General features: G+C 41.0%; 2 protein-coding genes and 1 non-coding gene across 7 annotated transcripts in view; all 3 read right to left on the reverse strand.

Annotated features, from left to right (window-relative positions):
• Positions 1-25,162, reverse strand: part of FRY (FRY microtubule binding protein) — a 420,573-nt gene that overhangs the window by 60,426 nt on the left and 334,985 nt on the right. For all 5 annotated transcript variants that reach the window (XM_057532698.1, XM_057532699.1, XM_007164157.3 and 2 more), the window contains 11 exons: positions 23,027-23,126; positions 22,541-22,712; positions 18,185-18,441; positions 17,599-17,745; positions 16,261-16,429; positions 15,205-15,295; positions 8,898-8,980; positions 4,030-4,180; positions 3,370-3,473; positions 2,420-2,605; positions 61-259 (listed from right to left, as the gene is read on the reverse strand). In XM_057532698.1, coding sequence (XP_057388681.1) covers positions 61-259; positions 2,420-2,605; positions 3,370-3,473; positions 4,030-4,180; positions 8,898-8,980; positions 15,205-15,295; positions 16,261-16,429; positions 17,599-17,745; positions 18,185-18,441; positions 22,541-22,712; positions 23,027-23,126 — 1,659 coding nt within the window. The remainder of the gene's footprint in view (positions 1-60; positions 260-2,419; positions 2,606-3,369; positions 3,474-4,029; positions 4,181-8,897; positions 8,981-15,204; positions 15,296-16,260; positions 16,430-17,598; positions 17,746-18,184; positions 18,442-22,540; positions 22,713-23,026; positions 23,127-25,162) is intronic.
• LOC103008353 (60S ribosomal protein L17-like) lies at positions 9,490-10,240 on the reverse strand. The gene has a single exon (XM_057532700.1). The coding sequence runs from the start codon at positions 9,977-9,979 to the stop codon at positions 9,530-9,532; it is 450 nt and encodes a 149-aa protein (XP_057388683.1). The 5' UTR covers positions 9,980-10,240; the 3' UTR covers positions 9,490-9,529.
• LOC114236064 (small nucleolar RNA SNORD58) lies at positions 10,073-10,138 on the reverse strand. The gene has a single exon (XR_003622101.1). It is a non-coding gene; the product is annotated as a small nucleolar RNA SNORD58 (small nucleolar RNA).

Consider the following 25,162-nt stretch of genomic DNA (forward strand, 5'->3'; position numbering starts at 1 on the left):
ATGTCCCTTTTCCAAAAGACTGACCTGAAAACAGCAGCCCATCTCCTGACCCCTCATTACCTGGTGGTCAGAAACTCAATGAGCTTGTTTGCCTTCTCGTCTATTTCAGCAGCTGCGTCCACATCTTCAACCTCCTGGGTCATCTGCGGGAGGTTCCCACTGCTGTCTCCCAGACTGATGCTGGAGGAGGTGGAGCTGGAGCTCAGCCCCGAGTCTGGCACCGGGGAGGACTGGTCCTCTCTCAGGAAGTCAAAGCCACCTGGTGGAAGACAAGGTCAAGGTGGAATTTGCAGGCCGGGCACTTAATGAGGTCAGGAGGTGCGCATATAGAAGTGTGTAGTTACTTAATTTTGGGGGGGGGAAAAATGCTTCATTTTGGCTACGGCTATGATTAAATAAGACTGACACTCTTTCCCTGCCTACGGATTAGTTGCACTGCTGTGTAAATGAGAGTGTATTTGGTAATAGAGGGCGATCTGCTATTTTCTACTCTGGTGTTTTAATTGATGCTTTCTACAAAAGAAGCGTGTGTGTGTGTCTGCGTGTGCATTCTCACACACGTGCACAGGCTGATGAATAGTTCTGCTATGCATGTGCACCTAACTGTGCTGTTAGTAAATTATTCTTGGGTAATAGACGACTTAAATATGTGAAATGATACCATTTTTGAGGATATCAACACTAACCAGCGATAAGTAGATTATACATAATGTTTTGAGTAAATGTACCCAGAATTGTGAATACTGTGTGTATATTAATATATTTTAATAAAATATGTCTCAAGGTAGGCAAAATAAATACGGTATAAGTAAATTCTACAGTTAGCATTCTCCATCTCTGGGTAGGTTGTGGGTTTGAAAATGTATACACACGACCGTTCCTTTTCTCCTACTTAATAATTATAAAAAGTACATAGTTCTGGTGTGTCTGACAGATATATTAAATTAGGAGTAAGAAGCCCTGGGTCTGAGCATCATCTCTGCCATTTAATGTGTAATCTCAGGGAGTCATGTAACTTCCCTGTACCTCAGTTTCCTATTACAATAAGATGAAGACAATAATTTTTATCACATAGGTTTTTAGTATGGATTTGAAAGCAACTATAGTTGAAACTGGGTGTTCAATAAACATTTAACAAATGTTTATAAAAAGAAGATACTTCTCAAAGCTTTTGTACACCTAGGCCATGTGTACTATATAGAGATTCAATCATTTTACCAGGTCTTGCCTACGGTACACATTGTGTTTGGTTTGGTTTTGTAAATCCCCACTCTAGACCATTTTATGCCATGTCAGTGGTATAGTGAATACAAAACTGATACATTCAGAGATACACAGCTTAACAGAGATCACAATTGTCTCATTCTAAGGCCATGTGCTTAACGGAATACATCCCTACCTTGGGGAGCTAGAACAGCCAGAGTCTTCAGAATCTTTTAATTAAGCATCGTCTACAGTAAAGAGAGTTTTGTGTCTCTGAGAGGCTATTGATGGATTACTTTCAATTAGGTGTAGCTTGGTTCAAAATAAAGAGCTTAAACTGAGGTCAGTAGTCCTTACATTTCAGAGTTAATCACTTCAGATTTGTTTTCCAGAGAAATATGCAACGTCTGTCAGAAGACAAGACAGGGCCCAGGACAAGAGGGCATAAAAGGTCCTTCCTTTTCAAGGTAATGAGAGAAGTACGTGGTGACTTATGAAATGCCAGCCCATATCCAGTGCCAATGTGATGTACAAAATAACGAGGTAAAGAAAAGTAGCCCCAGAACTCTGTCAGTTCATCACCATTTTAAGATATTTTAAATGTTCTGGTTCTCAATGAGAACCGCTGGTCAACCCTTTTGGGAAAGTTTTCATGAGTAGCTTGGACACAACAGGGTCATTTCTTTGACTCAGCTAATGCCTTCTGTCCTCATTTCTAAGAAGAAATTTTTGGTTTCAAAACAGCAATGATTTTTAATAGACTTCCACTAATGGTGCCTTCCAGAAAAAAGTCAGTCATTTAGTAGATTCCTTCAAGGGAACTAGAGGGTACACAGTGAAACATCTGGCACCTTGGTGACGTCTGCTCTTGAGGTGATGGAGATGGTCACTGGTTACGGGTGTTCTAGACTCACGCGCTTGGTCAACAGACATTTAAATTTTCAATGTACCAATAGGAACATATTTAATGAAAACAGCAGTCATCATAATAATTTAAAGAGTATATTTGAAAATATTTACTAATGAAGAAAGATTTTGAGAGGTAAGTTCACATCAAGTGAAATGGTGCATACTTATAGTCCCGTCATTTACCACTTAGAAAGCTGGGGGGCAGGTAATAGCACCCGAGAAGTTAATGTGGGCTCCAGTGACACCTCGAGTTATCCTCATACTTGTGACTCTGTCTCAGGTTCCCTGCCACTCCTTCTTTTGTTACCTGTGTAGAGATACTCGGGTTGATAAGCTGGCTGCACTGTTAGAGTCTTGGCTTCACCCATCTCTCGAGTCTGCAGGAGCACGGAAGCAATTGCATGGAAATTGCTGTTGCAAGAGAGGGCGATCAAGAGGTGAAGAAGCAATTTTTTGCTGTGTTCAAAGACTTCAGGCCGGTAATGGTCCAAACCTGGAAGAAAACGGTGGAATCTCTTAGTATAAACAAATCTTCAGCACCTTTAGATTCCAGGGATAGTAAAGATTCCAAGATACCCAGGAGGAACATGTTAAAAGAATGTTTAGTTTTCTTTGTTATTGTTTGTGTTACCGACGTAAAGAAGTTGGGTTTAGGCAAAATAAAATGTTTTATTCCTTAAATCAAATGTTCTCATAAAGCACTGATAGACGGACTTTTCTTGACCTCTGCTTAGCATTCCTCTTTCCTGAGATGTTCTCTCCCCTGGATCTCCCTGTTACTGAAAGATTCTAATTTTCTCTCTCTCTCTCTCTCTCTCTCTAACTGAACTTTTGAGTCTCCCTGCCTGGCTGGTTCCCCTTCCCAATTTTTTGCTCTACAACTTGAGTATTTTAAAATCTCAGTCCTTGGCCCACCATGCACTACATTCTTTCTCTCTGTGCATCGACTGTGTCTCATGGCTTTAAATTTATCACGTCGAACCAAAGACCCACAAAGAGGCCCAACTTGTTTTGGATATCTTTATAGAAATAGCACTGGCAAGGTACCACTCTATATTGTAGTGATAGTACAATTTTAAACAATGACTGATCAACTAGAATTTTAGAGATGTCACAGAAACACAGTGAAAAACGGAAGAGACTAGATATTTTGGAAATGAGGAAAAGCAGGATGTCCATGTAAAAGGAAAGCTCTATGGGTGACTTCTGTAGGTTTTTGACCCTATTGGCTAGAATTCCGCTTGGTTCCAGTCTTACCTAAGAAGACAGCATGGAGTAGCAATGGGAGATGAAGGGCCCAATCTTCTCTTACACTGTGATCCACCACCATCTCAGTCATAAAAATGACAGCAATATTGCACCTAATCAATGAAATGATGAAATTAATGCAACTTCTGAAGAGGATGAAAATATACTGATAGATCATTAAGTCACAATTACATCCAACTTGTAAACCTTGTTGAAGAATTACGTAAGGCCCTTATTCCAGGGAAATGGAGTTTAACTTCTGACACAGCACAGAGCTCTATGAGGAGAAGAAACTTCAGTTGAGCTAATTCACATAATGGGGATTCTACTAGTTACTAGGCAATAAGAGCCGAGGAATGAAGAGAAACAGAAGACAAGGACTCTCTCTTCAAGCTGCTCACAATCTAAAAAGCATAACAGAATGAGTACCCCTACCAAGATGACATCAAGGAAAAATTCAAAGGGCTGCAAGGCAGCTTTGCACCCTGGTTAATGGCTGACCAGACTCTGCCAATATGCTGATAGCTGCAGATCAGGTTAGCATGTTCCCTCTGATTTCGAAGGTCATTTCACTTGATGGGACCTGGAATACCTTTCCCTCTTTTCACAGGAAGAAAAGTCCAGTCAAAGTTAAGTGATCATTTCCTTCTACCTGTACATGCTACTCACCTATGGAGTGGCCCCCGGGGAGTGATGGTCTCTGGAAGGTAGTCCACCAGGGGGGCCCAGCATCCTCCAGTACAAGGCATGGGTAAGGGCTGTGGCTGTTTGGTCTCTGTAATAGTCAACAGCCAGCCAGTATAGGGAGAAATTGGGTCATCTACAGCGTGAGAAAGACAAGCGTGCTTTAGTTTCAGGGAGAGCAGGTTTTTGTTTTCCCTACTTGACTTTTTAGAAACGTACAAATTCAGGCTTGTAAAAATAACTTTCTAACCATTCCATTTGGTGAGTATGAAATTATATGATCAAATGGGTTGGAATTACTTGATTAAGTTTCTTTCATTCCTTTATTTCTTGGATATCTAATTTATGGTTATTCATTATAGAGTGATTAGATATATGAAAATATAGATACACAAAAAGAAAAACATTAAATCACGTGAATTCCCATCACTGTGACGACTCGCTCTTTCTCTGATCTCCTCCGTCTCAGTAAAATGCGATTCCTTCTTTCCAGTTCGCTCAGGACAGGAGCCTTGGAGTCCTCCCTGACTTCTCCCTTACATCTCATATCCAACTTCTAATCATGATGATCATGATGGTGGTGACAGTAATAATTAAAATAACAACATTCAAACTAGCATAGCGAGTGCTTACTTTATGCCAGGCACTGGTCTATGCATCTCACATATTAATAACCCAATGATGGGTACCTATTATCCCTATTTCATAAAGGGGACACTAAAGTTAAGTAACTTGTTACCATCCACATATTCAGTGAGCTCTACCTCATAACAAATCTAGGCTACGACCACCTCCATCACTACTATCCTAGGCTAAGCTCCCACCGTCTCTCCCTGCTTCCCTCTTTGCCCCTCTACAGTCTATTCTCTGCAGAGCGGGCAGAGTCATCCTTTTAAAACAGAAGTTCATTCAGAGTCCCTTTCTCTGCTTATCACTGGCCCTTTCTCTGCTCCCTTCAACACTCAAAATGAAATGCAGCACCCACACCAGGGCCTTTAAGGCCTGACAAGATCTTTCTCCTGTTTCTTGGCTTCTCTCCTACTGCTGTCCCCTTGGCTCACTGCACGCCAGTCACCCTGGCTCTCTTGCTGTTCCGTGACCACGCCAGGCGCCGTCCACCTACCGTCCACCCCAAAGCTGCAGTGTTCTTCCCCAGATGGCTGCGTGGCTCACTCCTTCACTTCATGCAAGTCTCTGCCCAAGTATCACTTTATCGCAGAGGATTTCTGTGACCACTCCATTTAAAATCCACCCCATCCCCAATCACTTTCTCTCCCTCTCTCTGCTTTAGTTCCCCCGCGGCACAGATTCCCCAGCACTGACGGCTCCCCCCTCCTCTGCCTCTAACACAAGCTCCCGAGAGCGGGACTTTCTCTATTTTGTTCCTAGTACACAGAGCGGTATCTGGCACGCCGTAGGAGATCAGTACATATGTATTTTGAATGCATTAATGAACTTCCTCAACAAAATATTTTTAAAGTAAGCACAGCAACAAATTTCATGGAGTTATTTTTTATAACGCTCTCAACATAGGCCAGTGGCATTCAAGACAAGCCAGTGCACTTGGGGCCACATGATACGATCCATGCATATGGCTTCAGACAAGCTGGCTTAATCCTGGGATAGGCTTTAGTGTATGAAGAGGCAGGATGTTTTTATAACATCCTTAGGCAATTTCTCCAATTCTTCCTGGTTGCACTTTTGAAGGTAGTGAGAGGTAGCTGGTTCGATGCTGCTGGTCCAGTGTAGGACGCTGGCCTTAACAGTTAGCAGAGCTGATGGAGGGGATGCCTTCCTATGGCGAAAACTGAGGCTCCAAACCCAGACAGGGACTGGAGCCAAGCACAGCCTGCTTCTCCTGGGATGGGAGCTACGGGGGTTAAGATCAGGAGTCACCTCAGAAAGTGACTCTTGACTCTTTCTGACACACAAGCAAACGAGCAACTAGAAACCTGTCACTCTATGCCATGAAGCTTGGCCACATTTTTAGCCCAGAAAAAATTTAAAGCAGGTGTAACAGTCACTCAACTTAGTCCACTCGGTAAACTACCTACAGGATGCATCACTTTCAGCAAGTTACCTTCTTGAATAACTGTCCAAGGTGAGTTAGTTGCAAAATGCACTTCTAAATAATTAGTTACTCTACAAAACTAGAAAGGGGAGCAAAAATGGGAGAACACTGAAGAATTAAAAAAAAAAAAACTTGTGCGATTTCTGTTAGGAAAGGACATGCTATTTTTTGTTTCTGATGTTCTCAGATATATATCCAGTCAGCAAAAATGTGCTGCGAGGGATTAAGTTGACCTAAAACTGATTTTCTACAGTTAGGCCTAAACTGCTATGACTCAGCTGCTATCCAACTTAACTAGTTGTATCCTTATTGTGGGGTTACATACATTAGCATATGGCCTTGGAAAATAATCCAGATATGTTAAGTAGTTCTGGAAAAAAAAAAAAGCTTACATAGCGTTGGTAGAAAACTGCTTTATAGACCAGGTCTAAATCAGTTTGCTTGTCCATTTTACTCAAGGTGGTATGGTTTTTTAATAAAAAATACATTTAGGAGGTACACATCATCCTTATTTTTGGGTAACCCAGACCATGAAGCCCCGGGCCACGAGGTCTCTCCTGATCCCTTCTCACTCTTCTTACCCCTGCTGATACCCTCAGGAATTCAGGGAGAAAATAACTGCCCTTAACATATACCAGACGCCTGGCCATACGGTTTCGGAACTGAGCCTGCTAACCTTTGCTTCTCTTTTGGCGTACTCTGTATCCATCATTGGGTATCTGGAACCAAACATGCATCTGGGAGGACCCAGTTACCAAAGTCCTGAGGGTATTCGTGCCTTATTAGACACACTGCTTCATCCAAGACAGCCCAAGTCAAGTTCTAGTACTTGAATGCCTGGGAAAGGATCTTAGCATATAGTTTATGGACTTTCTGTGATGAGGATCTGTTTGAGAAGCTTGATTCCATTTTTCTCTTTCAATGAGTAATTTAAGATTTGAGCTTCAGCACCCAAACTACTTTTCTGTGAACTCCAATTTCCCTAGTTAATATTAGTAACCTTGTGAAGAATATTACTGACACCTGACTCAATTAAATTCAAGTTCTGTACCCAAAATTTCCCATTAAAATGCTGTTTATGCTGGTATGACAAATTTATAAACATTTCTGGGTAAAATATAGGCCATAATGATAATACTAGACTACTCTTTATGCCTTATCTGCATTCACAATAGTCTTTCTTTCCCTTTATAAATACTTCTATTACTTTTTCTTTTTCTCCCTAAAGTCAGTGATCTGAGTTTATATAATGACACAACTATTAGCTTATTTTGTTATAATTATCCCCTGAAATTCACTATTTTAAAATATATAAGGAATATGAAGTTTTAATACCAGAGGGCTCTGAAGATGTATTTTCAAAATGATTGTTACTTTGTTACGGCATTTTCTACCAAATTCTGGGTCGTGTACCCAGAACGAAGAGATACAATTTGAAGGAGTCAACTGGCCAAAGTGCAACAATATGCCTAATGTAAAAGCCACAGTCACAGAGAGCTTTGCTTTGTTATATCATGCCTGTCACATTCTGGGGGAGTCAGGGTTTGACTGCCTAAGTTTTTCATGATTCAGTTTTTCTGTCCTCAAATTCTGTGTTACCAAATATTGCATAGCAATGACTTTTCTTGAACCAACAACTCCATTCCTCAGGCACTGCTCTCTTCATCTATAAAATCTGGTCCTGCCTAGATTCACCTGTTTGGTGTCTGGATGGCAGAGCCTCTTGATGGGGCACAGAAAGGAGGGAAAATGCAAATAGCTTTTTTTTCTTCCCCCTAATCTCATACTGACCTTTCTAGAAAAACGTTTTATAGGGACATAGTTAAAACTTAACCCAAGTATGGCAATATATATGGATTTTAGACATTCCTCCCATTGGTATTTTGAATGGCGGAGAATTGCCTATCTATATTTGCATTAAGAAGTAAAGTAAGGGCAACTGAAATGTGGTGTCATTAGAACTGCTAAGCTCTTACCCCACTCTGCACATTTCCCATAAGAACAAAACAACTCAAAACAACCACTACAAAGGCCCAATGCACTGACTTACAAAATGAACCTAATTCATGAGATATCATATTACGATTTCCACCAAAATAGACAAATAAGTTCTACCAGATAGTTTACCGATTTCCTTAGCATACCTAAATGTCACTGGGAGTGTTCTTTGGTTCCAGGATTTCTGTAACTTGTGAACAAGTAATACCCATCACCTTCTGAGTATCTACACAACCTGTCCAGGGCTTAAACAAAATTAATGAATGCACTGACCTTTTTGGTTTTTCCAACTTCCCAAGGTACAATGAAATTTTTGTGATGATTTTATCTCCCAGTCTGGCAAGGTTTTCACTTGGCCACTGAGACTGTGCCACTGAGATATTCAATGTGAAAACAAATCTATCCTGGGTGAGCTGACTCACAAAGCTTAAAGGTTAAATCCACTCCCAAGACAGGTCAAAAAATTGAATGGAAACCTTTGTTTTCTCATGAGACAATTTCTTACTAGCCTTTCCCCAACTGCATTACCAAGGAAAAGGGCCAAGAATACAAAAACATGGTTTTAGGTAGTAGCTTGAAGTTTTAACAGTTTTGATTCATGCACTGCTTGGTTTCTTTTTACTTTTAAGAGGCTGACTTGCCCATCTACATAGTTGGATTAAATGGCTACTTAATACTTATGGGCCCCTTTTTAGCGATTAGAACAAGAATAATCAAAATACTCATTTTCTATTCTCCAATCCTTTGCTTTCCATCGGAACCCCCCCAGCCTGTTGCTACTTACTTTTATCCTCATCGTACGATCCTCCAGAGCTATTGCTGTATCTCGACTCCAGACGGGTATGGGCTCTAATGACATTACTGAACCTTCAAATACAAGAACAACCATCATGAGATACTGACATGTGTGTATGTGCTGTGACACAAAAAAACACACTATTTTTGGGCAGCTAGTTCTCATGATCCTTTTCCTAAAAGAATACTGTAAAAAGTGTACACCAAACATTCCTTTTGTCCTCGAGAGGGCCAGTGGTCACTCTTGCTTGGGAGCACAAGTTCAAACTTTGAAAAGAAACATTTTAAGACTAATATTTGAATTAAACTAGAAAATTATAACAATTGTTTGGAAATAAAATGGGCATGCTACTGAATAACATGACTCCTTTATTCACATGGTAACCTGGCATATGGGAGGTGGTCAAGAAATAATTGCTGAATGATTGAATAAGTGAAAGGAGATAGAATTGGAAATAGTTGGAAACAAAAATAGTTTCATAACAAATTTTGGACTTAACCAGCTTTAAAGTTTTCCTTAAAATGTTTTTAGGAAAAGGTACTAGTGGAGGTGTAATATAACCAGAGGGACTCTTTTTTTTTTTTTTTTTTACTTTTATTTGCATTTATTTTTTGCAGCATTTATTCCCGGGCCATAAGTTTTTGTTTCTTCAATTTCTTCTGGGATATCTTTTTCTTCTGGGCAACCTCCTCTTCTGGTTTAGGAACAATCTGTTCTTTTTCAGTAAGGATCATCTCAATGTGGCAGGGAGAGCTCATGTATGGGCTGATCCGACCATGAGCTCTGTATGTCCTGTGCTGCATCTTGGGGGCTTTGTTCACCTGGATATGCTCAATGACCAGAGAATCTACATCTAAGCCCTTAAGTTCAGCATCACTCTCTGCATTTTTGAGCATGTGCAGTAAAAATTCAGCACTCTTCTTGGGCCACCGAACCTGCGTCCAGCCCCACTGTTTGGCCTGGGCACACCTACCAACTCCACCATTGTAACGACGGAACGGCACACACTGCTTCTTTAAAGTGACATCCTTCACATACTTGGTGGCTTTTCGGGTATGCCTACCCTTCATGGCCTGGGCTGTTTCACGAGTGTTCTTAAAGTGAACACGAAGATTTGAACCTCTTGACTTGCATGACAGTTTATGTACTAAACGCTGCCCGCAGCTGCTCAGAGGGTAGTTGTTTTCATGATTAATCCAAAGGTGTCCTAAGAAATGCCATCACCGCAGCCATCCTTCTATCCACTGTTTCTTCCCGTGTGCAACTACCAGTGACTACAGCAGTGCTGACACTAGACTAGTGACACGGACATCATTCCTTTTACCCTCTCAGGCCGCTGACCGGAAAAGGAGGACCAGAGGGACTCTTTCTGTCTGGTCTCTCTTGTGGCTTAAGACGTAATCAAAAAAAAAAAAAAAGGTCGAAGTATAATAACTTCACATACATTAACTCATTTAATCTCACTCACTCAACTTTGAGATAAGCATCATTTACTTTGCAAATGAGGAAACAGGCCGAGTGAGGCTAAGCAACTTGTCCAGTGTCAGGCCGAGGAAGGTGGCAGTACAGGGATGCTTTTATTGCCGTGTTGCCTCCGAGAATGGGGGACATGTGATCTCAGGCTGAGCTCTCGCTCACTAGCTTGGTGACCCTGGGCAAGTCCTTTACCTCCTTGGGGACCCTGTTTCCACACCTGCCAAAAAGGAATAATAATAACACCTCACCATTTATTTCACCCAATTTTTTGTTGGGACTGCTGTGGGAATCAAAAGAAATGATGTGAGAATTTCCAAAACTGCAAGTCGCCATCCAACCATAAGGTATTAATTATTATACCACTACCTTGGATTTCTAGAATGCCTTTTCAGGGCACCAAAGACTTACAAATCAACAGCATTTTTACCATCTAAAGAGCTATAAGGTCAGGCAAGGGTATGGATGAGGGGAAGGGTGGGTGAAATGGTACGTCTATATTTACTTTACATAAAATGATACAAAGTGGGTTTTATCTACATTACTGACTGGGTGTTCCATCCTAATTGATAGCAGATCAACACTCTATTTCCCTCTGGAACACCAGAAAATACACGGCTGTAGCTGTCCTCATCAATGTATGGAGAAGGAGTGATATTTCAGGAAAATGTACTGGAGGTACCATTAAGATGCTACCTAGTCCCAGGGTATAACCTCAGAACACTGCAACGATGATTTGGATTTTCTGAATATAGAAATGTATTGAGTACAAAGCCTTTGGTTTTATTCACTCTGTAGATATCTGCAGCAGCTTTTTTTTTTTTGGTCCTGACAAGCCATCTTTCTCCCGGTAACTTTGTATTTCAAACATTCTTCATTCTCTTATCTTTTGGGCTATTAATTTGTGAATCCATAAAACAGAAGATGGAGGACATCTGCTTAGTTTCATATAAATCAGGCCACGTAATTGTCTAAATCAGGCTGGTACTCATGAAATTGGAAAAGTGACAAACCTATTACCTTCTGAAGAAGTTCTACAATCATATTTATGCTGATAAATGCAAAGATATAAACAGCATATGCAGAGCCCAGACATCATTCAACAGGGAATAAAAACAGAGTGATGAAAGAATTCCACATCTGGAGATTTCCACAGGACAGAGAGCTTTGCAGCCTTCCTAGCTATTCAAGAATTGTGATATATGTCGGTTTTACAATCGTGCTCGGGAAGGCCAGGCAGGGAAGAATTATAGAATGGATGGCAATTCTTCTCTTTTCCTTTTGAGATAGATCTAAATGATTGCTAGGAGGAGTTTATGAGGCCAAGATGAAGGGGAGGGGCAAGCCCCTTCCAGACTGTTCTCTTTATTCTGGAGAAGGCTGAAACCACAGAGCAGGGAAGTGTACACTTGGCAAAAAGAAAAAGTAAAAAACTGATTCCCAAGAGTAAAATCTGCTGTGTTCATTTGCTTTCCTGGGTTGAAGAAAATAATTTTGGGTCTAGGTCCTAGAGGAATTTCAAGGACTAAGTAGACTGAACAGTCTTTTAATATAAAGGTACATGTCTTAGAAATGTATCATACAAATAGCTCTGCTAAGAGAATAACGAGAAGCATGAAGTGTTTCCCTAAACTTTCTCTTGATGATTTTGCTCAAATTAATACTTACACAACTTTCTGTGGATTACTAATCTCTATCCCTGTATCAACACAGATCACCAGAAACTTACATAGCTAAAGTTTATTGCTTTTAGTTCCTTATGAACAATCCTTTCATGGCTTTTATTAATGGTTGATGTATTAAAATTACTTAAACGGTTTGTTTCTGCATATTTTATGAACTGTTATTTTAATTAAAAATATGTGTTCACTTTATTGTTTAGTTTTAAAAAACTACATGATAAATACTTCTTAGAGCTTAGGAATACTTACTTAGTAGCTTCCAATGAATTGCTTTTGTTTGTTTATTTTTTGATGTACTGAAAGTTACAAAATTTGCTCTATTTTTCTTTTCTTACTTTGACTATTGAGGAACTCAATGTTAGGTTAATATTAACTTTTAGTAGTTCTCTTTAGGACTTTTGACATAACTATCTTACTTTCCTTTTAGCTTGACTCTTTTTCTTTTACCCTGGTTTTACTATAAGTTATCTAAATTTTTTGTCAGTAGGTACGGTATTATTAAATATTTCTGAATTATATCTAAGAACCATTAACTAGTTGTAAAGAACATGGCATCAGGGCTGACGCTTTGCACAGCTCCATGGTGCCCCCTGGAGGCCAACAATGCATTCTGGTGACTGGTACCCCCAGCAGTTGTGTCACACAGCAGCCAGGTCATCAGTATTTGTGACCAAGATTATCTCTGTAGGCTCTTTGTCTAGAAGGATTGTAAAGAACAGCGTAAATAACTGTCTTGTGTAATGGGGTTAGTAAGAGGCAGGGAGAAAGGGGGGCTGGAGGGTGTCTGGACAGCTTATCCACCTCTGGGGCTGTGATGTTTCTCCAATTTTCATTCACATACTGAATAAACATTTTAAAAAATGATTACTATGTGCAGCATAGTAGGGTAATCACTAAGGATAGAAATATGTATAAGAGCTACATAATCTGTTTTCTAAGAATGAAAATCTAGTGGTTGAGACACAAGCATGTTTACAAGTATCTATAAATCAACATGACAGGGAGGAAGGCGATAAGTAGATTGCAGAGAAAAAAGATACTTTAGGCTGAGGGCACAGATTACCTTCAAAGAAAAGACAGACTATATTAGAGAAATAGCATAGGTGGAATATAGGGTCAATGGAATAATAGTATCCTTTGTGATAGAATATTCATATAGGTATGATCATACATATAAATATGACCAATTAATCTACCTATAGGTAGATAAACATATAGAGTCAGTATGAAATAATAGATGTGCACAAATATGTAAAAATGTGGGTAGCATCAGGCTTTGTAATGGCCAACAGAGATGTGGTGATAGAGCAGGAAAGCAAGAGATAAACAAGAAAGCCTAGTACAGATATTCTCTGGCTTCTTCATTTTAAAGGCTACCACTAAAAATTTAGGCAGGACACTCAGAACTTTGGTCCTAAAGGGGCCTTTGTAATGAGATGTTAATGTATGGAAATGTATCACCTTTCTACCCTTAATACAATTAACATGAAAAATTCAGACTACACATTGAATGATAAAGAATGTTACACTCCCACCAGAAAGTAGAAATATCTTTAGAGAAATATGTCATTTTTTTTTTTTTTTTACCATGAGGGAGTTTTCCAAAGAAGGTACTGGCAAATATAGATGAAAAAATAACACATTAATTAATAATCTTGTACTGTCATTGATGTATAGAGTATGAAAATTATCTATTTCTGAGAAAGAAAGGCCTTTATTAGAGAACTATAAAGGAAAAGGTCTATAATTCATGACCTACTGAGTTAGAGCTTTTTTTTTTTTTAATTAATTTATTTATTTATATTTATTTTTTGGCTGTGTTGGGTCTTCGTTTCTGTGCGAGGGCTTTCTCTAGTTGCAGCGAGCAGGGGCCACTCTTCATCACGGTGCACGGGCCTCTCACTATCGCGGCCTCTCTTGTTGCGGAGCACAGGCTCCAGACGCGCAGGCTCAGTGGTTGTGGCTCACGGGCTTAGTCGCTCCGTGGCATGTGGGATCTTCCCAGACCAGGGCTCAAACCTGTGTCCCCTGCATTGGCAGGCAGACTCTCAACCACTGCGCCACCAGGCAAGCCCTGAGTTAGAGCTTTTGATCTGAAGGCAAGCTCACAGGATGAGCATCTGCCTAAAGGCAGTGCAGCCAGCCAGTAATCAACATGTTGAGGAATTTGATAAGTGCCTAAATTAGAGAATGAACTTTCAGAACTCCAGCCCCATGTCAGATAACCTTCCACCTGTAGCCCCTGACGTATTCTCGTGTACAGGATGAAATCCTGAGGATGGTCATGAAGCATCTAGGGGCTTTTTAGGCTAAATGAATTATTTTCATTATTTGATCCACTAAATTTTCTCCAGTATGAATTTGTGAATATCTCATCCTTGTTATTAATTTCTTAAGGGACAGGGCTCCCCATTACTTTTCACTAGAAAATATTCAACCTAAGGAGTTTTCAACACCATGAGAATCATTCTAATTTTAATTATCAAATTTGAGTCCTGTTATCTCTTTTGGTTTGTCTCTCTGCTCTTCATAACCAACTGCAGGAAATAGTGATCCAGATTTTGCTTACTTATGGGTAGCTCCTAGACAACGTGAGGGCAGAAATACGAACAAGAGAAATATTACCATTAAAGAGCTAATAGGAAGGGGATTGAGACTTCTTTTAGACAGTGTTCTTGGTTAACCCAGAGGTGACAGAGTAAAGGTAAAAGAAGAATGATGATGTTTCATAGAATTCACCTCAAGATAACTACTCTGTCTCTAAGAAATTATTCAAGACCCAGATTTGAACATTTCACGTGGAAATTCCCTCTAACTCCAGATGGTCTGTGCCCACTAGCAGAACAACCTGTGGTTTTTATTAAGCCCTGGGGTAAGTAGGCTTCAGCCACCAGAACAACATCTCTCTTAATCTTTCTCTCCTCTGGCTTTGCTCAGCAGGAAATTGTTATCTTTAGGGATATACAGAGCAGAGTCTGAAAGTCAATCTGTGTTTCTAAAAAACAAAGAAGGATGTGTGTATGTGTGTGTGTGTGTGTGTGTGTGTGTGAAATTTATGAAGCCCCACAAATTTTGCTAATGCTTTGTATAGACAATTGCTGAAAGTTAAGCTGGATATTAAACCAAATTTGTGCACCAACCTCTCATCAGATTCTTTCAATATCTTGCTCTCCTCAGCGTCTGGGAAACTGTCCTGGCCAGCAACCACTGTATTGCTGCTGGAGGTGGTTCCTGTAGATGGGATTAAAGAACAACACTTAGAAAGAAATTCCTGCGATGGGGTCAAGCTCAAGTCTCAAGTAATTCCAGGAAAGGATTTCCTGTAAAATCTGTTTGTGAGATTCCTTACATCTTCTGCACAATCTCAGACATTCTAAACAACCTTCCAAGCCTGCCCCACTGAAATGGAGAATCCCAGACATCTGTTATGGTCAAACCAAATTCCTCAACTCTCTTATAAAGCGAGGCTGCAAACATTCTTGAAACCCTTTCTTCCTGGCTACTTAGGTAACAAGCTTATTTATAGTGGCCAGCCCTGCTGTTAGCTGCTTTAGCATTTCTGGGTCCAGGAGTTATTAAACGAATGTTAGTGAAGCATTTCCAAGTACCTAGAGCTTCTGATCCCTAGGCCACTGCTTCTTCGCAATAACACTGCTCTGGCAGCAGGATGTGGGGCACATAGAGGGCATAAGAGACCAGGGGAGGAGAGAGGTTTGAAGGTAGTTACAGTGTTCGGTGAATTGAAAGGAAGATAGCATCAAGGAATTTGAGGAGGGTGGTATATATTTCATAAAATGATGCTGAGAGACCAACTTATTGAAAGTGATAACACTGGTCAGGGGGCATTTTAGTAAACCCTGGGAGAATATTAGCCAAGAGAATTCCATCGATACAAGAAGGAAGGTCCAGAAATGAGATACCTAAATGAGTAGTGTCCACTCTAAGCTCAGCCTAAAGCAAAAAGCTCTGTGGCATGTGAGTCCCTGGATCTCGACTACTGGTTATCCTTACAAAATCATTTCATTCATCAGACAAGGCCCTGAGAGTCTCAGCTATCCTTAAGCCGTCTTTTAAATGAGTGTATATGTAGGAATAAGAGAAAGTAACAAACACATACTCATATCCTTTCAATGCTCTACATAAAGGTAAATCCAGAGCTCCATGGCAAGGTGTCTACCCAGCCGCCTGTGCCCTACCGGAGGCTGCTGCCGAGGCCTTGCTGCTGGCCGCGAAGCGGTAGAAGGGCGGGTTGTCACAGTGCTGGACGATGGGGTTCACCGGCTCCGTCTGCTGTAGCTCAAACAGAAGCTCCTCCATGGTTTGAATGGTGTTATTACGGCACAAGTATATGGCCACCTTTTTAATCTGAGACGAAAAACAGAACACAAGGGATATCTTCCAGAGCACGCCCGCAAGAATGTTAGGCTGTCGACAGCAGAGATGGTAACCCGTTCAGTTTGATGACCACATCATCCCCCAGGAGCGCTCACCCTATAGCTCATCCTCCTTCTCTCCAAGGAGGAGTCAAGTGTCTGGGTTAAAATTCACCCCTTTTCACATGCACACCTGATAGGAGTGTGTGGTTAAAGGTCTTACCTTCCCTAATGGCTGAGTTTACGAAAGTTACTTTGGGGATAACTTGTGGGCTAAACATGATTCTATCTAAACTAAAAACTTGCCATGTAAGGTCTTATCTTGAGAAAGTATTTTATTTATACAAAACCATGGGGGGAAAACTGCTAGCTGTTTCTGTTAAAAAAAAAAAAACAAACCTCAGTCTCCTGCTACTTTCTTCTACCCAAGAAACAAATGAGTCTGAGCTGTCTGCAGAGTTTTAAGTTGCAAAAATAACTCTGGACTAAAGGTCTGCAGCACCATAGACCCCAAACCTGAGGCACGGAAGCTGTAATGCGGCTGATGTGACCCAGAACAGCCGGCAGGCACAGAATCTCTCAGAAAAGCAACCAGCACACAGAGGCCAACTGAGTCAGGGCTTTAAACGTGTAGTGGTTTTGTTGATCACCTCACCTTTAAATACAAACACTAAGTGGTGGGAATCTCAGTAGGATTTCTCTTTGCTTCTTTCTCTCTCTTACCACCTGCCTTTGAAGAGACAAACTGGGATATTCTGCATTTTTATTGTTTGAAGAGCATCAGGAAGTAAACATGAAACACTTTATTAGTAAAAATATAATGGGACACCTAGTTTCTCTTACGTAACGGGTGGGTCTAATGTTTCTAGAAGACAGATTTATAGGTAATTGTTAGAAAAATGTCTATGCCTAAATTCATAGGTTTCTGTGTCCAAAGCCTTAGAAAGGGGATGACAGAGGTGTCACTAGGACACTAGTCCGCACCTCAGAGGGGCAGAAGGGAACTTTTATATAATAGCTAGAAAGCTCACAGTAGATTAGCGTGACTGATGAAATCTGACATCTCTGTTCTACTTGGAGCAAAGAGCACATTCCGACTTGCAAACCGCTGACGGAACCACCGACGGAGTAACGACCACTGAAGGTCAGAGGGGCACTCACGTAGGGCAGGAGAAGCGTGTCACTGCTAACCCCGCACAGGCTGATCAGGAACTGCAAGGAGACCCTCAGGTTATTGCTCCATTTCTCGTTGTTGGCTAAAGCATTCCAGGCATTTTCCATTTCTGGTCCAGGAACTTCATCTCCATACTGTAACCAACAAAATAAAAACCGGCTCGGGAGACACATAGGAAAAACGTGAGGATGCAAAATGTCCGATCAAAAGTCATTTTAAGGGTCACGGTCATCTCAAAATCATAAGAAGGGGGAAAATGGCCATTCATCAGAAAGATGCCACTTTTTAGGAATTTATAATGCACAATATTTATTCAGATGATTTTTCAAATGTTAGGATGATGATGATGATGATTAGGATCACGATTAAAATTGTGGTAAAATAAACATAAAGTTTCCCATCTTAACCATTTTTACGTGTACAGTTCAGTGGCATGAAGCACATTCACACTGTTATGCAACCGTCGCCACCAACCACACCCTATTTTTGTGACTTTTAATGGTAGATGACACTAATCCTGGGTTTCCCGGGATGTGGGAGCACGGGATGGAGGCATGATTCCTTGGAGCTTACCTTGGCTGTCATGTACATGAGGTTATTCAGCACCAGGGACGTAGCTTCCGGGGAGCCCCAGCCATTGCCTTTCAGCCCATGAGAAGCCGTCGCCTCCCCTTCCCGGTCCTTGACGTCGTCCTCTGGGCTGCTGGGACTCGACCCTGGGAGGAGCAGCCTGCTGTCCACCAGCTCGATGTTGTGCAGCCAGGGCAGCAGGTAGGTGAGCATGATCTGACGGCCGTTCGGGTGCGTCGTGGGGAACCGCTGGCTGACCTCTAGAGGGAAGGGAAGGGACCGAGAGCCACGTCATCTCATCAGACTAAACCGAAAGATGAACAGCAAGTGACAGATCCAACAGAGCCCTCCGTTTACAAAGCATTTTCATATACAGCAGCTCCCCAAGGCCATACAATCTTACAACTGAGGCTTGTCCTCCAGCCCCTCACTTCTCAGCACGTGCTCCGTGGAGGAAAGTGAGAGCACAGCGGGGAGAGCACAGGCTTGGTGGGATGGGATGCAAGACCTCCTGGATTCAGATCCACTGCTAGTGGAAGAGGTACGTTAGGGTGGACAAAACAGGGGACTTGGAATCAGAAGGACATGTGACCAGATCCCAGTTCTTCCACCTATTAGCTGCATGAGACTCTGGGATAGTTATTTAACCTCTCTGTTCCTCAATTTCCTCATCTGTAAAATGGGGCCCATCGGGTCCTGCATTGGGCGATTGTGAGGATTAAAAGATACAATCATAACGTGTATAATATACTCAACACAGGGCCTGTCATCCAGCAGGCTCTTAATAAACAGCAGTTACGATTATTATAACAATGACTTACCTTTCAACTATGCCTGTATTTTACAGAGTGCCTTGCATGAACTATTAGCTGTTAAAAAGTGAAATGCAAACTTCCAGGAAGAACAAACCCAGCGTGTGGACTCATGTTCGTGGTGTCTACTTGAAAACTGCCAACTACGTGGAAAGTGTGCTTTCAATGCCACGCTTTGTTTTACGAAATAAGGAGTCAAAAGGGTAAAACTATATGACCAGCCCGGTCATCTCACCATTACTTCCTCTGATAGCATTCTTACATTGTTTCACTGCCAGCAGCATTTAATTTTACAATCTGAATTAGCTTTCTATAGAAATAAAAGCACAGCTTTTTGTATATGCTGCAAGTTCTGAAGTCATCTCCTATTTCTAATATTTATGGAAGAAACTGTTTTATCCTAAGGGAAATTAGAAAGCTTGGCCTGATGCATTTTTTATCATCCAGCGAGGCATGTAATCTCATTTAGAGAGCCCATGCCTGCTACACAATAGAACAACACGGATGCCAGGAATTATACCGAGATAATCCACCGCATCCCTGAAACAGTAGCTTTAATTGATTTGGCCCTTGTCCTGAAATTAAAATGACAATTTTTTATTTTGAAGAATAAGAATATACTTAATGCTGTGCACAATAATCAGACATGTTATGCTGTTATATTTCACACAGGTCAAAATTTCAAAATTTACTTAATTTCTAAACTTACATGAATGTGATGACTGATATCATGGATTTTTATGACACAAAAAATTTATTGGGACTTTGGAGAGAAATAAACCTTTCCAATCAGAGGGACAACTGCTTTAAGAATACCTGTCGTCTTTCAACAGCAGTATAAAAATCTACGTAGCAATAATCACCTTCTATCATATTACTCATTTGTATAAAATAAGTTTGCATTTATAGCTTTATATTTATAAAATTTATAAATAATTTGCTTATTTATGTTTATTTTATCTCGTCTGTCAGACATAAGGTCCGAGGGGGTGGGGATGTCTGTCTGTGGTACCCCAGGCACCTAGATCAGGGCCTGGATTTTTAGAGATGTTTTAAAGGGAAAAGAGAAAAAAAATGCCATGGCACATGGACAACCCCTCCTTCACCTCTTTAGAAACAAATTAAATAAACTGTGAGACAATGTCAGTGGGATCCCATATACATTTGCTGGCTTTGGGGAGAGACCTGAACAACTGGCCTGGCTACGTACAAGGAATTAAGTCATCTGAAATTACAGGCAGTAAAAATCCCACCACAGGGTTTTTAATGGTGAAGGCAGTATAAACAAAAGCGAGGAATCTATTAAAACCTCCTTATTTTTCCATGTTATTTTTAACAACTTATTCCTCATAAATCAAAATAGCCAAAAGGTCAGTTCTTGACAGAGATTTAGCTTGAACTTGCAACCCAATACATGAGCCTCTTTTCTTATTAAATTTGCTGGACTGTTTATCTCCTCTCTCCCAAATAGTCAGCCTCTCCCTCTTTACTGGCTTCTCCTTCTCAGCCAAGAAACAAGCTCGAGTCTCGCTCATCCTCTGACTCTGCATCCTACTATAGCCCCATCCCCTCTTTTTTTGCTTCTTTTCAGCCAAGCCCCTGAGATCTGGCTTCTGCTGCTACTTCTCCATGGAAACTACTGACAGTTAGCAATGAATTGTGAAATCCATAGAGTAATCTTTAGACCTTATCTCCTGGGATCTATAGGACTGTGGACTGTTCCACTCCGTCTTCCTAAGTCCTGTCTTCTCTAGGTTTCCATAAAACACACCTTCTAGGTGCTCTCCTTCTATAAACATGCCTCCCTTCCCTCTCTGCTCCCTCGCCCTTCCTTGGCCTGGTCCTTAAAAGTTGGGGGTCCAGGTTCTTTCTTTCACTCTGTACGCTCTCCATTCAGGACCTCATTCATTCCCATGGTTCTGACCCCTCTGGTCTTCCATGAGTCACGACCGCTGGCCTTCCCTTGACCCTGGTCTGTCTATACTCAGGATGTCCAACAGATGCCTACACTCAATAACCCAAACCAAGCTCATGATCTCTGCCTTGGCCTGACCCTCCTCTTCTCCCCAAATCGGCTCTCCAGGTGGGGTTATCACCACCCATTTCCCAGATACAGCACTAGGCACTCCCTTCTGTGCACTCCGCCCAGTAGCTCCTGACTCTGGTCTCTCCCCTCTGCTCTCACTGGGCTGTCTGAGTTCTGGTCCTCTTCATTTCCTCCGTGGACTACCGTCATCATTTCTCAACTGGTCTCTTCTCTCTAGATTGGATGTTCTCTAATCCATTCACCACACTGCAGTCAGTCTTCCTAAAATGCACTCTGATCTCGTCCCCTCTCTTCTTGTTTGAAACTGATGAGTGGCTTTCAAAAACCAAGCAGCTTGCTTGGATGCCCTTCCTGTTCACAGGTTTCTGAGGGGTTTTAAGGAGAACGTATGTGGTCACTGGCCTACAAACTCCTTAGGGTACAATACAAGGCCTTCCAAGATTGACTTCTGCCTCTCTGCCTGTCTGTGACCATCTCAAACTTTCCCCCTTCCCTGCATGTTGTATTAGCCAAACTGACTACTATATAATCTCTCAAATGCATCATTCTATTTTATACCCCTAAGCCAATGCATATGATATTTCCTTGGCCTGTAATGCCTGTCTGCTTGCCAACTGCAATGTCAACTATTTATCTGCTTTGCAAATTTCTACTCTTCTTTCAAATCGCAGCTCAGACATCAACTTCTCTGGGAAGTCTTTTCTGATATTCCTGGCCCAGTAACTGATTACTCCCTGATCTTCCATCTCATACAGAGAATGTGCTTTTTAAAAATTGTATCATAATCATATGATTGCACAGCTTTCTTTATTACTAGACAATGAAACTTTGATGGGAGAGGCTGTTTAATTCACCTCGGTATCCCTAGGATCCAATCACAGTGCCTGGCATACAGGTGGCACTCAAATCTTGGTTGAAGTGAATAAAAGTAAATTTTAGTTTTCCAAGAAGAAAATTAATTTATCAAAAAGGTTTTCCTTGAGACCTTCCACTGTTTCAGGCACAATGCAAGGATGTGACTAAGTCTGTCTCAGATAAATGGATTTTCCAAAACATGATTCACAAAGACCACTCGTAAAGATGTGCCCTGATTCAAACTCTTAACAACTGATACATGTAGCAACATTCAAGCTACAAAATACCATCGTCACCACCACCAAAAAACAACTTACAGCAATTATTTGTATTAGAAGTTATACCACCCATATTTAATTTCTTTGGGAAATTTTACATACACAGTGTATGTAAAGTATTATGATTCATCTAAGCATCTTCACATTTGTCCTATGTTTATTTATACCTACACTATTTTAGATAAATACACTGTTTTAAAGATATTCTAGAATTTACTTTTATATGTAACTGAACTTAGCCCAGAGTAATTTTGAGCTACAAATTTAGCATCAATAATTTTGATTCTAAATTACACTAGAATTTAAAAAGTAAGAACACTTAAAGCAGAAATGATCACACATGTCATGACTGACTATCACATGGTACCTGAGAAGAGAGGGAGGGTGAGCTCGGGGTACATCCTGGCCAGTTCACACGACAAGAGGGTTAGTGACACACTGTACAGGGGCGGCAACGGGCCGTGTGTTCCATAGAGAATACTTCCAGGTCTTTGTTCAGCTACTTTCTTCGAGTACACAAAAAGCTTTGCTTCAAGGATCTATAAAGAAGTAGTAGGAAAGTAATAAACAGTATGAAAAAACATTGGCTGGCTATCTCAGGAGTATTTATATTGAATAAAGTTTTGTAATAAAAACTAATGAATGAATATTTTAATATTGTATTAAAGGCAAAGCGTCAGCGGCTTCCTATGTTTACAGGAGATTATGTAATTGTTTTCTCAGTCATCATATCCACCGGTGATATGCCGAAATAAATGAATACGTATCAATAAATAGCAATCCAGTAGATCAACTACCATTTCTGTTTTCTGTGCTCGAGGATGGAAATTTCAACGTAGTCAATGATACGTGCCTGCATGAGCTGCATGGAGATTTCATAAATCTCTCTGTTGGTGTCAGAAGCCTTGAATAGAACAAGGTTTAACAATGTCACTATGTCAAAGGGATAGTTCCTAAAAAAAAATCAACAGCATAGTTTAAGAGACAGCCTGGCTAGTAATCTTGATAAATCATTACCTCTCAAAATTCTAGATGACACACTGACCTCGGTCACACTAAGTAATGACATTCCCAAGCCCATGTGGCCATTCCCCCACCCCTCATTCTTTTGCTGTTTATTAGCAGGTGAAGGGAAATATAGCTCCATTTTGGGTTAAAATTGAATATAGTCACACCAGGATAAATGAACACAAAAGTCTATCTACTGCAAATAGATTTCAATGAAAACCAAATACAAGAGGAAAAGAAGAAGACAATATGTCTAAATTTCTCAGCAGCTCGCTGACGTACTATTTTCATTCAATCTATCTATATTTATTAAACACCAAACATCTATCAGAAACAACTGCAAAGTACGGATGATACTAAGTTAGTAAGGCTGGTGCCCTCCCCTAAGGAAGGCTTACAGTTTAGTTAGGGAGACAAACTATACAGTCTAGTTATGATGAGCTATGGTGGGATTATCCACAGCATGATACAGAATCCCGACAAGGGACACCTACATCAGACTTGGGGTTAGAGGAGGCTTTTTGAAGGAGGAAACAAGTAAACTAAGCCCAGAAGCGCCAAGAGACATGGTAATTGTTAGCAAGGCCATGGAAGGGGTAGCATGGGGCAGAGAGAACAGCATTTTGAAAGGTTATATATGAAAATACCTCTCCCCCGTTACACAGAATTTTAAACATAACTGTGGTTATACTACCTACGTGTATTGTTGGGGGATTCGCTTTTTCACCAGACAGTGAGGCTCTGTCTTTCTAGTAGCCGGACTGTGCTCCATGGCATGGACGTACCGCTACTAACCACTGTCGTAGTGGATGCCGTGGTGTACCACCCTGGCCCCCCCCAGGCCTGAGGCACTCAATCTCCCACCGCAGTGCTGCAGGCTGACACCTTTGGCTGAATACCTCTCTGGGAATTGCCTAGGCCAACGTCACGCCTACTCTCCCGCAGCACCCCTGTGGGATTGGCTGAGCTTTCTTTCCTCTGCCCAGTCCTGTTTCCCTCACTTCCCCACAGATGTTGATCCCAAGGGCATTCCCTAATAAATCTCCTGGACTCAAATCTCCACCTCAGAGTCTTGCTTCCTGGCGAAGCCAGACTTTGACATGTGTTGACAGACATTTAAAGGTTATTTTCATTTTTTTCACTATGATAATACCGCAAACACCAAATGTGCGAGTATTTCTTTAGAAGAACAGATTTCTAGAAGAGGTCATGCAGGGTCAAAGGGCACATTAAAATTCTGGTAGATACTGCTATATTGCCTTCCAAAGTGGCTTCACCAATTAGCACTCCCAAATGATTGCTTTTCTAGAACTTTAATTTTAAGTGAGCAAAAATGCATGAGGTTGATGTGTTAGGTGAGAAATTGGGCAAAGCCCCCAAATAATGGTGGTGAGGATGACGATAAACAATGGGTAACATTTATGTTATGATGTGCTTACTTTGTGCTAGTTATTGTACCAAGTCCTTTATCTAGATTTGTTATTTAATCTTCACAACAAGCTTGTGAGGCTTAAAGAAGTTAAGTACTTGCCAAAGGTTAGGGAGAAGTAGTGGAGCCTAGATTCCATCCTGGATTTGTATGACTCCAAAGAATTCAAACACTTATCCACAGTGCTATCAGCCTCTTGGACACCTCACAATAGATCATTTCATGGCCAGTCTAATTTGGAATTCTTACAAACTGCAGTATCTGGAAACAGACCTTTCTGACTGTGAAAATAGAAAGGTAACTTTCTTCTGAGCCCCATAGTAGCAGAGATGTCTTACCTACATTGCTGTCTCTGACACTGGGATTTAATACATATGTTTTTTAATATAAATAAACACTGGAAACTACTAAGGATCACTGGGGATTTAAAGGCAGTAGAAGGGTAGACAAAGCCTCCCTCTTATGCAGGGCTATGCACTTGACCAAGTAATTAGGGAATTCAATTAGCTGCTTAAGACTGAGCTACGGAGTTTAAGGGGAACAACATTGAAA

Source organism: Balaenoptera acutorostrata, chromosome 18 (genome assembly GCF_949987535.1).
Source record: "Balaenoptera acutorostrata chromosome 18, mBalAcu1.1, whole genome shotgun sequence".
Taxonomy (NCBI): domain Eukaryota; kingdom Metazoa; phylum Chordata; class Mammalia; order Artiodactyla; family Balaenopteridae; genus Balaenoptera; species Balaenoptera acutorostrata.